We start from the raw sequence: 14521 nt of genomic DNA, 5'->3' as shown, positions 1-14521 counted from the left end.
ATACTAGTTGGTAAGTCTAGTTTTGTCCAAATCACCCAGATTTCCTCGGTTTTCAAAGATCTAGTCTTGAGTCTAAGCTTATTGGACTAAAATCTAATTCAGAACAGCCAATATTAATAAGTATCTGTCTGTGTTGGGTAGAAACCTTGACTAGAAATTACAGAAGTAAGCCAGACAAGTTTAAATGCCGTAGGAAGGACAAGTAATAGAATTAGAAGAGAGAAGGTCACCTCTGTTTGGGAATCAGAAAAGCCTTCATGGAAAGAGAACAGTTTGGAAATGGACTTTGAAAGGTGGGTATATTTTCAGTTGTGGAAAGAAAGAATGATGACTGCATTGCAAAGAAATAAAAAAACACCTGGCATAATCAGCTATGGAATTTATTCAGTTATAGGGAATCATCTGATTGAGCTGGAAACAGGGTCGATGAATTGTGAAGTGTGAGGCTAGAGGGGGAGAGAGATTGTGGGAAGGCCTTGGAAGATGGTTTAAAGAATTTGGGAGGTCTTAGGGAAGCAACGCAAGGCTTTGATTGCAGGAATGACATAATTAGTTCCGCTGAATTAAGCTAGCAATGGTGTGAGAGTGGGTTGGGGCAGAGACTTGGGGACTAAGAAGGTTTGGGGATTTCACTAACAGATGTCAGGAGTACACTCTGTGGTTCAGTTCTGTTTGTTTGTACTTCTGTGGCAAGTCAGACTTTCAGAGCAGTGAGTAATCAAACTTCATTTCACTTCTCTACGTTTGCAGTAGCTCTTGATCTTTCAAAAGCTAGCTCCCAACCCTCTCTCCATTTTTGGACCATTTGCAAGGTGTCCTTTTCTCCCATTGCACTTATTTTGTGGTATGCATTTTTTCTTCTAGACAATGACCTCCTTGAGGACAAGGCCCACCTCTTCTCCAAAGTTGTGTTTGTTGTATTGACCAGCACAGTGTCTGGCATGTAGTATACTCTAAATGATTCAAGGTAGGAACCAAGTGAAGGGCAAAGCTGAACCCAGCATGTGACAGATTGGCATTTGTCCATATCTTTAAAATGATCGAGTTGTGTCTTTTCTCTTTGGGCTCTTACACAGTAATTCCTGATCCACTTGGGGGATAGATTCCTAAGTACCATGGTTGGTGAAATCAAGGTTCCATGAATGGGCTAAATTTAAGATTGGGGTTAGTTAGGAGAAAACCACAAAAATGGCATCAAATGTCTATATTTTAAATCACAGGAAATAGAAGTCCCAGAAGGCATCAGCTTCCAAAGCAAAGCATATTTGTCAGTGTTTAGGATCTGCTCTGATAACTCTACTAAATCACTGTCTATAAGTCACTTTATATTTTTTTCCAGGAAGCATTGACACCGCACACAGCTTATTTATGCAGAATGTACCCCCTTTTAAAACATTTTTTTCAAAGATTTTATTTGAAAGAGAGCTAGCAAGAGAAAAAGCATGAGCAGCGGGGAGGGCCAGAGGGAGAGGGAGAAGCAGGCTCCCCACTGAGTAGGGAGCCTGACACAGGGCTCAATCCCAGGACACCTGGACCATGACCTGAGCCGAAGGCAGACACTTAACCAACTAAGCCTCCCAGGTGCCCTGAAACATTTTAAACAGCCCTGTATGAACTTAAAACTCAATCCTTTGCACTTGCCCTTCCTTACTTTATTTTCCCACCAGGATTAATCTTATTGGTACCATCTTAAAGCTCAGGGTTAAGTCAGGTGTCTTGATTTTTGAATCCCTTCTCTGTCGTTGTCTTCTTGGAACAGGGAGCAGGTCACCTTGCCAGTGCAGTCAGGTGAGTGGAGATCTGCTGTCCGGGTCCGGGCTGTTAGGAGAAGAACAGACAAATCATAGCAAAGACTGCTGTCAGCTCAAAGGGCCCCTGATTCGACAGCTTGCTTGATGGCATGGGAGACATCGTCTTACAGGATTAACTCTCTACATGCTGCTACTCCAAACATGTTTGCTGCCATTACTTAAAAGCTGGAGGAGGGGTCTGCCTCCAGATTGCTTCTACTTTTTTTTTTCTTAACCTGAGATATGATTGGCATATAACTTTAGTTTCACGTGTGTGTGATAATGATTCAGTATATGTACATGTTATGAAATGATCACCATACTAAGTGTAGTTAAATATCGGTCACACCCACAGTATAGTTTTTTTCTTTGGTGATGAGAACTTTAAGATCTCCTCTCTTAGCAGCTTTCAGATATACAGTATTATTTACTATATCCGTATGTTCTGAATTACATTCCCGGGACTGACTTATTTTATAACTGAAAGTTTTCACCCCTTTTGAGCCTACCCCACACATTTTGCCTTCACACATTTCGCCTACCCCAGATTGCGTCTGCTTTTTAGTTTGTTCTCTCAGTATCTAAGTCTCCCCTTTGCAATGTGTCACTTGTCCCTCCTCACACAGCTACAGTTGTCCTCAGGTCAGTTGCTGCACCGTGCATACATGATAGAGCAAGAGGGATTTGTTTTCTCCCTCCTAGAGAGTAGGTACTGTCTTTTATACCTATCTCCCTTTATCTCTTGTAAGGTTGCCACCTGGGTTCTCAGTGACTACTTGGGAATTAAAACCAGACCCCGCCTTCTTTCCTCGAGGTCTGATTACAGACTCCCCGTGTTTGGGGATTAGTCGTGATCTTTTATTCAGTCTACCTCCATCGCACTGTGATTAGCTGCTCAGGAGAGTGTAGTGAAGGTTGGACTACCCTGGTAACCAGTCATTAAAATCAGGTATGGGTAGGTGAACAGCTCTTGTTTCCCTGAACAGGTGAAGAAACTGCAGTCTATCCTAAAACCCATGATGCTTCGGCGGCTGAAAGATGACGTGGAAAAGAACCTTGCCCCCAAACAAGAGACTATCATTGAAGTAGAGCTGACCAATATCCAGAAAAAATACTACCGCGCCATCTTGGAGAAGAACTTTTCCTTCCTGACCAAGGGGGCAAATCAGCACAACATGCCCAATCTCATCAACACCATGATGGAGCTGAGAAAGTGCTGCAACCATCCTTACCTGATCAACGGTGAGTCCGGGAAGCAGGCGGCCGCTCGGGCCTGCCGTGGCCTCGGCCAAAAGCCCATGATAACCACCAGTCCTGCCTGCATATTGAGTTCATTCAGTGTGAGGATGTGCGGGTGCTCACCTTCTTCCGGCGTATGAAGCTGAGTGTCAGAGAGGTGGGCGGATCTGGGTCAGTGCGCAGAGCTCAGCTCTCGAGACCAGCTCTCTGCCATCAGAAGACGGACGGCACTCACCAGTCTGCTGCCCTTTGTTGACCTGCAGCCTGGCCCACACCGTGCCCTTCGGGACAGGGAGTTGTATTACTTAGCTGAATAAATGATCATGATGCAATCCATAGGTAAATTAACAGTTAACTGTAGTAACCAGAGAACATGGCAGAAGCTTTTTTTTTTTTTAAGATTTTATTTATTTATTTGACAGATCACAAGTCGGCAGAGAGGCAGGCAGAGAGAGAGAGGGGGAAGCAGGCTCCCCGCCTAGCAGAGAGCCCAAGATCATGACCCGAGCCGAAGGCAGCGTCTTAACCCACCGAGCCACCCAGGCGCCCCCGTCAGAAGCTTTTTTGATGATAAAGCTTTCTGATAAAATTTTAACTCAGAATGGGGCTTGGATTCGCTATTAGCTAGATTTTATGATGTCAACAGTATGTCTTTTTGTTGCCTTTCTGTGGAGGTTTCTTTACTTGAATGAGTCAGCTTGGTATCTCCAGTTCTTCCTCTACCTGGTAAGGTTTCCCAGGAAGGCAGAGCACTTGTGTTCTCTGCACGATGGCCCCACTCCCACCGCAGAGTCCTCTGCTGAGGGCACGGACCAGGTGTGCATACACCGTGTCGCCTCGACGGACTGTTGGTCTGGATCTAGCAGTTCACTATAATTCTTTTTTCAGGATCTGTAAAGCAGACAGCAACTTTTACCCTCAGAGTTTGTTCAAGGAATAGTTTTGTTGCATTCCTTTTCAGGGGCAGAGGAGAAAATTCTGGAAGATTTCCGAAAAACCCACAGCCCTGATGCCCCTGACTTTCAGCTGCAGGCCATGATCCAAGCAGCAGGGAAGCTGGTGCTGATTGATAAGCTGCTCCCCAAGCTGATCGCAGGTGGTCACAAAGTCCTCATCTTCTCCCAGATGGTGCGCTGTCTCGATATCCTGGAAGATTATCTCATCCAGCGAAGGTGAGAGCTTGACTCAAAGCCATGCATCAGGTGCTGCGGGCAGTTCTCTCTTGGGTACCTTTTTGATTCATCTAAAAACTATGCTTTAACAACTAAACATTCAAACATGGAGAAGAGTTAAATCTGTGACCAAATAGGCCCAGTTTTAACTGCCTAAAGTGAATTTCTCGGGCTATGATATGGAGCCCTTGGTTTGCTTAAAAAGGAAATTCTCCATGTTTATTTGTATTCTCTTTAGTTGTAAGAAACATAATTCAAAAGCATTAGAGAAAAGAAGGTTAAGAAAACAATGCATTTGCTTTTTTTTTCCCTTTCTTTTTTTCCCCCTTAATAACGATGAGAGAAATACATCCTGGAAAGCATCACTGTATCAAGTTGCTAAAAAAGTGCAAGCTGATAGTTCACAAAAAGAGAATTGGGGATACTTTACGTCCCTTGTTAGCAAACCCTCCAAGGTTTATGATACACTAGCTGTGGCATTCCGATCTGTGTTCTTGTTCATATTCCTATAAATTCCGTCACTCACGCAGGTGGAAAGTGTGTGATGTTATGTTATATGGGCTGTTGGGATTCTGTGTGGGCACTACGTTTGTTACTTTATACAGTGGGCCTTATGTTTCCAGTCGCTGGGATACATCAATGATCCCAAGATAATAAAGGGATTTTTAAGAATTTATGCAATGGTAAAAGACTTTTCAAGGTCATAGGAACTGTTAGCTTAGGCATTGCTAAGTTTAAAGGAAAGCTTTGGTTTCATAAAATAATCATAGCAAATCACAGTTGTTTTAAATATTCTGATCCTTATGGGCGCCTGGGTGGCTCAGTGGTTAAGCCGCTGCCTTCGGCTCGGGTCATGATCTCAGGGTCCTGGGATCGAGTCCCGCATCGGGCTCTCTGCTCGGCAGGGAGCCTGCTTCCTCCTCTCTCTCTCTCTGCCTGCCTCTCTACCTACTTGTGATTTCTCTCTGTCAAATAAATAAATAAAATCTTTAAAAAAAAAAAAAAATAGGGGCGCCTGGGTGGCTCAGTGGTTTGGGCTGCTGCCTTCGGCTCGGGTCATGATCTCAAGGTGCTGGGATCGAGCCCCGCATCGGGCTCTCTGCTCCGCAGGAAGCCTGCTTCCCTCTCTCTCTCTCTCTCTCTCTGCCTGCCTCTCTGCCTACCTGTGATCTCTGTCAAATAAATAAATAAAATCTTTAAAAAAAAAAAAATATTCTGATCCTTAAAAATTCTGTTTGCTGTTGTAACATGTAATTTATAGAAGGAGTGTTAAAAGAAGTGACGTTCAATTATGGGATATGCTGATATTCAATGTTACATAAATAAATTTCCAAAACCAAATTAGACAATAAAAGACTTTCAGAGTCCTATAGTGAAAGTCTTTGGGTAGGGAATTCTTAGACTTACATCATTTTTTTCTTTGAGGAAGGTATAATGAGTAAATCAAAACTAGTTAAAGCAGTTTCATATTTTATAAGTTCCTTACAATTAGAAACCCACATTGCCAGAACACTTGCTTCTTATAAATACATCATCTTGCCCTTCAAAATATATAGAACTACTAGTTCACAGTTTGTTTTTTTAAGAACCCCCACCAAATGAGCTACAGTGTAATTAACAGACTTCTACTAAGTACAAATCTCAGTGTAGCTCCTTTTTATCCTATTTGTCCTTATCATCTATTGCTTATTTTGTTTTCAGATATTTTAAGTATTAAATGTCTCTTGAAAGTACAGGCGTATGTAACCTCACCACTGTCTCCAGGCTCCCACTCACACTCGGGGGTGTGAGGTGTCTTTTTCATTTTGTGCAAACAAGCATTTAGTTTTCTTGTCCATTAGTTTATATTCTACGTTCTACCTTGTAGTTCACCTTTTTATTTAATATATCATGATCTTTTTTAACTCATTTTCTACAACATAATTTTGATGATTCTCTGTCTCATAGGTTGTTCCCCAGTTTTTCAGGATTTTAAGGAACTCTGTGGTTATCCCTTCAGGGTCATTGTGAATGTTCCCAGTTATTTCCTTAAGATAAATTTTGATGTACAGTTTTAAAAGCACTTGATACATATTTCCAAAACACCCTCTAGAAAGATATTGCTACTTTGATGCCTTTTAGCAGTGCTTTCCCCTCCACATACTCTGATCAGTAATGTTTTTGCCACTTAATCTTAGCTCATCCAATGAGCCAAAATTATGGTTTCTTGTTTTAAGTTGTATTTCTGAGTAATAATGAAAGTAAATATTTTCCGTATATATTAGCTATTTACAGTTTTGTGTGCGTGAACTGCTTATTCATGCTTTTCCTCCATTTTCTGTTGCTCTTTGCCTTTTTAATATAAGAAAAACTTGTTTACTTAAGAATATAGCATAAATACTTCCCCAGTGTGGTTTTTGACTTTTTGTTTATGGGTATGGGTTTTGTTTATCTTTTTTTTAGAAGTTTCAAGTTTTGTAATATTCAAAACTCGCATTCTTACAACAGCTTTAAATTAACTTAAATGCTTATTTATGCTTAAATTTAAAGTTAAATGCGTAAAATAATAGGCTTAAAAAGGCTTCGCCTATTCCTGAACTGCACACTCATCTAAATATTCCTAAGTATTTTTTTACACTTTTTTTTGTGGTTTCTTCACCCTAGCTGCATCCAGCAGTGTTCTTCTGGCCTTAATATCCTCGTTAACTTTTCTCTTTTTAATTTAGTTTTTATTTCCAGCAAAGTTATACACGCACATACTTTAAAGAGCCAAACTGTTTTGTCAGACTTTTGAGAAAGCGCCTTTCTGGATAGCACCCTTCCCTCCCAGCCCCAGAAACTCTTTAAATTCTTTTTATGCTGTTTCTTTGAGTATTTATAGCCATACCTAAATAATGTTAGCAGTTGTAATTTCTTGATGATTTGTAGTTTTCGGTATTACCTGTTCCCAGTGTGGGAGACGAGCACAGTCTTCTCTCCTTGCCCCCATCCCTGCCGCATGACTTGGGCAGATACTGAGCGACAGCCCAGCCGTCTAGTGTGCTGTTTATGATCTTTTTTCTACCTTTTTTTTTTTTTTAAAGATTTTTTATTTATTTATTTGACAGAGAGAAATCACAAGTAGTCGGAGAGGCAGGCAGAGAGAGAGAGAGGGAAGCAGGCTCCCCGCCAAGCAGAGAGCCCGATGCAGGACTCGATCCCAGGACCCTGAGATCATGACCTGAGCCGAAGGCAGCGGCTTAACCCACTGAGCCACCCAGGCGCCCCAATTTTTTCTACCTTTTTAAACTAAAAATTATCTTGTTATTTGATTGCCTGGTTTTCTTTTTCTATTTCCTTATTACAATTTCAGCTCCCAAACATACCCTGGTTGTCTCCATCTCCGCTGTGTCTGCTGAGGGCTGCCCCTCCCGCACGGGCCCTCCCCTTCCACGTGCTTTCCCTTCCGCGTACCCGCTGCCACCTCTCCCTGCCTTCATCACGCTGGCAGGTGTCTTCCCTTCCCACTTGGATGAAATCTCCGTGGTAGATCCCATGGATGGCTTCAGGGAGCTTCTGAGGAAGGGTAGATGATAAGGGAATGTGGACAGTCCCTGGAATGTTTTCAGGCCGCTTTCCTTGAGTAACAGTCTGGCTGGGTTTGGGAGTCTAGGCTAGGAATAATTTCCCCACAGAATTTAAAGGATTTGGCCCACTGTTGTCTAGCTTCCATGGTTGCTGCTTAGAAGTTCAAAGCCCTTGTGCTTCGTGGTCTGAGCATGTGACATGTTTTTCTGTTCAGAAGCTTTGATTTTTCCTCTTTTTCCCAGTGCTGTGGAATTCTGCACGGAACTGTCCTTTGTATGGGATCCATTAAACTCGATACTGAGCAGGTCTTTCTCATCTGAAATCGGAGTTCCTTCAGTTCTGGGGAATTTGTATTTTATGTTCCATTTAAAAACTTCTTGTTCTGTTTTCTCTTTGTGGATCTCCTGTTGTTTATATGTCAGACCTTCTGGACCAGTCACCTGATTTTCTTTCCTTACCATCTCACTGTGTTTTGCTACACCTCTGGTGGAATTCTTTCTTGTACTCTGTCCTCCCCCTTTAACCCCTCAGTTTTCATTATGTAATTATATTTTCAATTTCCTAGAACATTTCTTCTCTAAATTTTCAATTTTCATAGCATTTAACTGATTGTTTCACAAATGCATTGTCTGCCTTTCTGAGATGTCATTATAGAGGGTTGTTTGGTGGTGGTTGTTTTTTAATCTTCCTACAGTGTCTGTTTTCTCCAAGTCAGATTTTTTTTTCTTTTCGTTCATTTGCGTCCCCTTCACGGTAGGACTCTAGGTTTGCGTTTTTTCTCCTTTGAGCCCTTTTAATATTACTCCACTGTGTTCTGGCCCCACGGTTTCTGACAAGAAGGTCTGCTGGCATTTATGTCCCTCTTTCTCCTGTACGTAATCTGTTGTTTTACTATGATTTTATCTTAAATCATTTGACTGTGATGTGTGGCCTTCGCCCTGTGCAGATTTCAGTGAGCTGCTTAAATTTGTACGTGTTTATGTTTCATCCAGCTCTGGAGGGCTTGGTTGGTATTCCTTCAGGTTCTTTTTCCCTTTTGCCCCATTGTTTTTTTTCTTTGTGAGCCTCCAATCACCTGTATGTTTGACCTTCTCTTATTGTTCCACTTTCCATAAGCTCTGTTTTTCTATTTGTCTCAGTCTGTTTTTTTCTGTCTTCCGGCACCCTGACTCTCTTCTCAAGTCATTTCTGCCCTGCTTATTACTACACCCCTTCAGTGCTTTCTGTATTTTAAAGCTTGTATTCTAGTTCTAAGCTTTCTACGTGTTTCTTACCTTCGGGTTCCTTTGCTGTGATGTCCTGTCTTTTCTTTATTACATACATTCCTTCACTGAGTGTAATTATAATAGCTGCTTTAATTATAACATTTTAGATGTGACACCTGTTGATTGTCTTTTTCCTTAATAATGGGTCACATTTCTCCTGTTTCTTCACACAATTTCATTGCATAATTTTGGGGTTTCCCTAGAACATAGTCAATATTTTGTTGTGGACGTTCAGGATTCTGTTCTGCTGCTGCAAAGAGAGTGAGTTTTATTTGGAGGCAGTTAACTAGGTGAGATTCTGCGTGCTCTTCCTGTCGGTGTCTGGTCAGCAGCAGCTCTGGCCTGAGCTGAGGCAGCCTTCAATCATGTGCGAGTGGGAGACGTCAGCCTGTCTTCGGTAGAGTCTAGAGCCAGAGTTTGGGGTGTACCGTCTCTGTGTCTCTGTTTTCTGTAGATCCCTTCTCCCTGCTGGCAGTCCTGTTGCCCCAGACTCCTTCCTCTGGTGCGTCTGGTCCAAAAGACAGCAGCTGTTTATCTGAAGGGCAGCTGCCCTGTACCTCTGCGGCCGTGACAGTGGCGTCCCCTCTGGCTGGAACTGCACGTGTCTGGTCTTCCCCAAAATCAGCTTTCTTGCCTCAACTCTCCAGTGCCCTGAGATTCGTTTTTCTCTTCATTCATGGCTTTTTTTGGTTTTTGGTTTTTGGTTTTTTGTGTTTTGTCCATTTGTGGTTGTTACTTGCTAGAGGGCTGGCATGTGAGGACCTGCCCACTCCATCCCTGAAGCAGAGCCCCCGGGACTCGGGTCAGAGGCTTCCCTCCTGTGCGTGAACACTGTCCGTGTAGCTGGACCACCTGTGTCTGTATGTCTGGACATCTCTCCCTCTCTTCTGCATGGAGGATGGGAACTTGATTGTACTGGGAGCCGATTATGGGGAAGCGCTGGAGAGAAATAGCTGTGGTTAGTATCTCATGGGGTAGAGCACAGTACAGGTCTTCTGTTTCTACCCTCTTCAAGGCTGGGGTGGGGGAATCTATAGGCTGGTACTTGACCTTCAGCCAGTTCCTCTGTTTCAGACTCTTTGCATCCCCATTTTCAGGATTACCTGGTACCACCAATGCCTGATCCTTTTGGATATTCTGCAGTATTAAATTAAGTTATTTCTTTCTCTCTGTCTTTCTTTTAATTTTTAAGTAGGCTTCATGCCTGGCATGGAGCCCAATACGGGGCTTGAACTCACAACCCTGAGATTAAGTCAGATGCTTAACCAACCAAGCTACCAAAGCACCCCTTGAATTAATACGTTTTTCTCACCTGAGAATCTTTAATTGGATTTCTTTGATTGCCTTTTATTTTACATTTCAGTCTGTAGTCTTTCTGCAATTTTGGCACGTGGTATATATAATGGGGATCTAATTTATTTCCAAATGTGTCTGATTTTTTATTAGATAGTACATCTTTTCCTCCATTCATATAAAACACTGTCCATGAAATATACTTATTATCTATGTTGGTGTGTGTTTAACCTTTGTCTTCTTTTGATCAGTATTTCTATTCCTTTGCTCTTATATTATTGAGGATAAACTTCAGAATTATTCTTTTTTAATCTTTCCCTGACTGTAGTCCCTGACTACAGAAAAAAATATGTGCGTATACACACATATGCATATTTGTATTTATACATACATATATCCATTTGTTGGGATTTTGATGGGCTTTTTCACATTTAGTAGGACATCTTTGCCAAACTGAAGAACCTCATATATTTACTGCACATATTCAGGTCTTTTACATACACTGTTGCCTCAGTAAATTCTTATGAAGTACCTGCTTGGGCCTTGAACCTTGTAGGCATTAGGGACACGGTGAGCAAGGCAGCATGGGACCTAGAGTCATGTTCCGAGTCCAGCATAGTTCTCACTCTGAGCCTAATCCTGAGTATTCTGTCTGGGTCTGGCTGTTGTGAGTGGGATTTTATTTGTTTAATTCTTTATGTTTCCCAGCTAGTTATTGCTGAGAGATGAAAAAGCTTTCATTTCCCTTCAGGCCTTCTGAGGTCAGCATTTCCTGTTGTGCCAAAAGCGCGTCACCGCCTCCCTCCCCAAAACAAAGCACACAGGTTTTCCAGACTGCCACCTGCTTCTTGTTGAAATTTGACAGTGACTGAAAATTACGGTTTGATGAGCCACATAAACTCCCTGGGACTTTGTTCAAAATGTAGTTGACGCAGAGGGTTAATTGCTGCACTGATGTGTGGTGTGGAGAATTTTTTGATGTCTGATTTCTTCATTCAGACTTACTAGCCCTCAAGATTTTCTTTGTTCTCGAGCCTTGTTGCCTCTCCAGCTGTCAGTTTGGTTTTGTTCCCGTTTAATTTCATGCCATAGTCTCATACCGGGGTGAGGGCATAGCCAAGGGATTTGGCTCAGAAAGGAGGGGGTGAGGAACAGTTTAAAAGAACTCACATAATGGGATGGATTTTTAGTTCTGTGTTCTTTGAGAGCACTCCCTCAAAACTGAACAAGTAATAGAAATGAGAATTAATGCTTCAGTCATCCTGCAGTTTCTATAACTGGTGTTGTATCATAGCTGGCAAAACCCTCTAATTGTACGGGACCTTTTTCCCTGGGTTGAGCTCTAGCATCACTATTCATCGATTTCTCCTCCTCCCTAAAGCTGTGCTGATTCCCTGCCCCCCTCGAGCCGTGGGCATCCAGCTCCTGTGTGATGGCTGCTGGGTCCTCTGCGCCTTTAGCATTACTTGTTCGCACGGGTGATGGTGGGGGTGGTGGCATCTCCTGTTTAATGGAATCTCAGCCTTGTCCCCTGACTCCAAGTCCTGTGCTGCTTCCATGCCATCACCCACGTGCCCAAACTCCTGAGTGCCCAGTACAGACCTCAGTGTACTGGCTTACCAGAACCCTGTCGGTGCCTATCGTTTTTCCAGCTTCCACTAGACTGACAGCTTCCGAAATTTACCGATGTCTCTTATTTATCTTTAGTTTTCTCTTAAGTTTGTAGGGGAGTCTTTCCATCCTCCTACATTGAAGTGTAGGGTACAATATGGAGGCCGTACAGCAGACTGGCTAAGAATGTGAACTTGGAGTCAGATGGGTCTCAGTTTAATTCACTCACCTGCTCGGTGGCTGGGCAAGTTAGTTTGCTTGTGGGGCTTTTGTTTCTGGTTTTGAGGCTTCCTCGAATGTACAGTGGCGATAACAATAAAACCAGCCTGTAGAGCCATCATGAGATGGAACTGGGATGGTGCATATCAAGCGTGTCTCACAGTGCCTGGCACAGAGCTTGACGCCGAAGAGCTTGCTGCTGATGTTACTGCTGTGGCTCTTGGTAATGCTAATGACCATTGTCTCTAACTACCCTTCTGGTTTTATGGAATCCAGACATACAGCCCTTCACTCATGTCTCCTGACCCAAGCTCATTCTAGTCTCCTTTCTAAGTCACTGCCTCCTGGTTTACGTGCTACATAGTCCCACGTTATTATGCTTCAGCTTATTGCATTGAAAAAAGAAGAAAAAGGGGAAATCTACACCTGTAATTCCAGGTGTTGATGCACTGTGGCCTTATAAAAGACAGTGTTTTCAGACTTGGTTCTTGGCTTTGCACGTGTCCCTTTTGAGCCTGAGTTGGTCTTGTTTCTCTCCATGTTATATCCTTGGATGGTTTCTTTACATGGATTTTCCTTTTTCTCGACGAAGTCAGGATTATATTGCCATACTCTGTTTTCTAGAGCCATTCGCTCAGAGTCATCTACCCTTAGGGTGTCTGTCCTTATTCTCTTACCAGTTATTTATCTGAAGTCTTAGGAATCTGATTTCCCAAACTGGGCTGCTGGTAAGGTTTTTGTCAGGATCTATGTTCTTGACTGCCGTTGGGTCCAGGACGACTTGGTCCTTTACTCACAATGTTCCTTTTAGTTCTACTTTACCAACCAGTTCCTGCTTGGTGGTCAGATTGGGCCGAGGGTAACATCCCCTTATGAATTTATTCATTGTTAGGGTAAATAAGGAAATAGATGTTAGCAGCTGTCTGCATTGCTACTCTGTTTCAATTCTGTATTAATCACATGATTCCTTGATAAAGATACCGTCTGTGTACTTCAGTTGAATGGACAGATAGTAATACATTCCCATAGCAGTTTTAGTTTTATTCTTCATTTTACCCTGTTCCCCCATCATGCTTTTCCCCCTTGTTTCCACACAGGTATGTGCCTTCTTAATGATAGTCCGCTTCATTTCCCCATTTTATTTCCCTCTAAAAAGTCCTCAGTTGTTGTCCCCCTGCCCCCAACACAGCTCAGAAACCTTCCTGTGGTTTCTGCACATGGCAGTGTGCTGCCGGGAGAACTGATGGGCCCGAAATGACCAGCCCAGGTGCACAAGGCCTGCGTGTGGGTGCGGTCTGCTTACCGTTTTCACGGCACCCCAGAGCAGCTACACACTGACTTGAACTTCGAGTCCTTGTTTAAGAGCAGTACTTCAAGTAGATGTTTGAGGCTCTTACTTGCTTTTCCTGGTCTTATGATTAGATTCAGTACAAGTAATAACTGGGAAATACTGGAGATTAAGTTGCTCATGCTATGGGTTCGTGGCTGTTATTTTTGGTTTGGTTTGGTTTTTTGTTTGCTTGTCTTTGGGGGGTGGGGCACGTTTTACAGTGCAGTCTTAGGCGCCTGCCCTGCTGCCCGTGTGGACGGGGGGGATTCCTCACAGACCGCTGTCGGTTGGTCCAGATTTAGAAGTGAGGGAGGTAAGGCCGCGGGTCAACAGCTTCCTGAGTTGTTTGCTGCTCTCCATTGAAGTATGATTAACACCTGGGCTTTCGTTCGTTTGGGTCCCCTCAGATACACCTATGAGCGAATTGATGGGCGAGTACGGGGAAACCTGCGCCAGGCAGCCATCGACCGGTTCTGTAAGCCAGACTCAGACCGCTTTGTCTTTCTTCTGTGCACCAGAGCGGGAGGCCTGGGCATCAATCTCACAGCCGCCGATACCTGCATCATATTTGATTCAGACTGGAACCCACAAAATGACTTGCAGGTAACCACTAGGATGATTGCTGTTTGCCTTAGCTGCCCCTGGGTCTGAGAACATCCCCACGGGGCCGGCTTGCTGTAGAGCCTCTGCCCTCCTCGCACTGTGCTGTCAGCAGGACGGCAGGCTTAGGGCCTCGGGCAGGGGTCAACTGAATGAAAGTCAGTGTTGGCCTTTCCCACTAATCAGGGAGTGGCTCTTTCATTTTGCTTTAAGCCAAATAGTTTTTCACAGTGATAGCCTCCAAATATAGAATAAAACTACTGTTTATTTTTATTATCTGACATAAAAATATTAAGCCTAACTAGTTCTCTAATTCTCGATAATACAGAGTGATTCAGGCATTTTCACTGGTTGGTTTCTTAGATGGTCATATGTCCTGTGTAGTGAAGGAGACAGATAACCCAGAATTCCATTGCATGGCCCGGAAGACAGGCACCCGCCCTCCTCCATTTGCTC

General features: G+C 43.2%; 1 protein-coding gene across 7 annotated transcripts in view; it reads left to right on the top strand.

The window, feature by feature from the left end:
- CHD6 (chromodomain helicase DNA binding protein 6) overlaps window positions 1–14521 on the top strand; it is a 194700-nt gene that overhangs the window by 110952 nt on the left and 69227 nt on the right. For all 7 annotated transcript variants that reach the window (XM_082744630.1, XM_082744629.1, XM_082744631.1 and 4 more), the window contains 3 exons: window positions 2777–3032; window positions 3991–4201; window positions 13873–14068. In XM_082744630.1, coding sequence (XP_082600756.1) covers window positions 2777–3032; window positions 3991–4201; window positions 13873–14068 — 663 coding nt within the window. The remainder of the gene's footprint in view (window positions 1–2776; window positions 3033–3990; window positions 4202–13872; window positions 14069–14521) is intronic.

The sequence above is a fragment of the Mustela nivalis genome (genome assembly GCF_964662115.1).
Source record: "Mustela nivalis genome assembly, chromosome: 8".
Classification (NCBI taxonomy): Eukaryota; Metazoa; Chordata; class Mammalia; order Carnivora; family Mustelidae; genus Mustela; species Mustela nivalis.
Note: the sequence above shows the minus strand (reverse complement) of the source record. Positions and strands in the feature narration are given on the sequence as shown.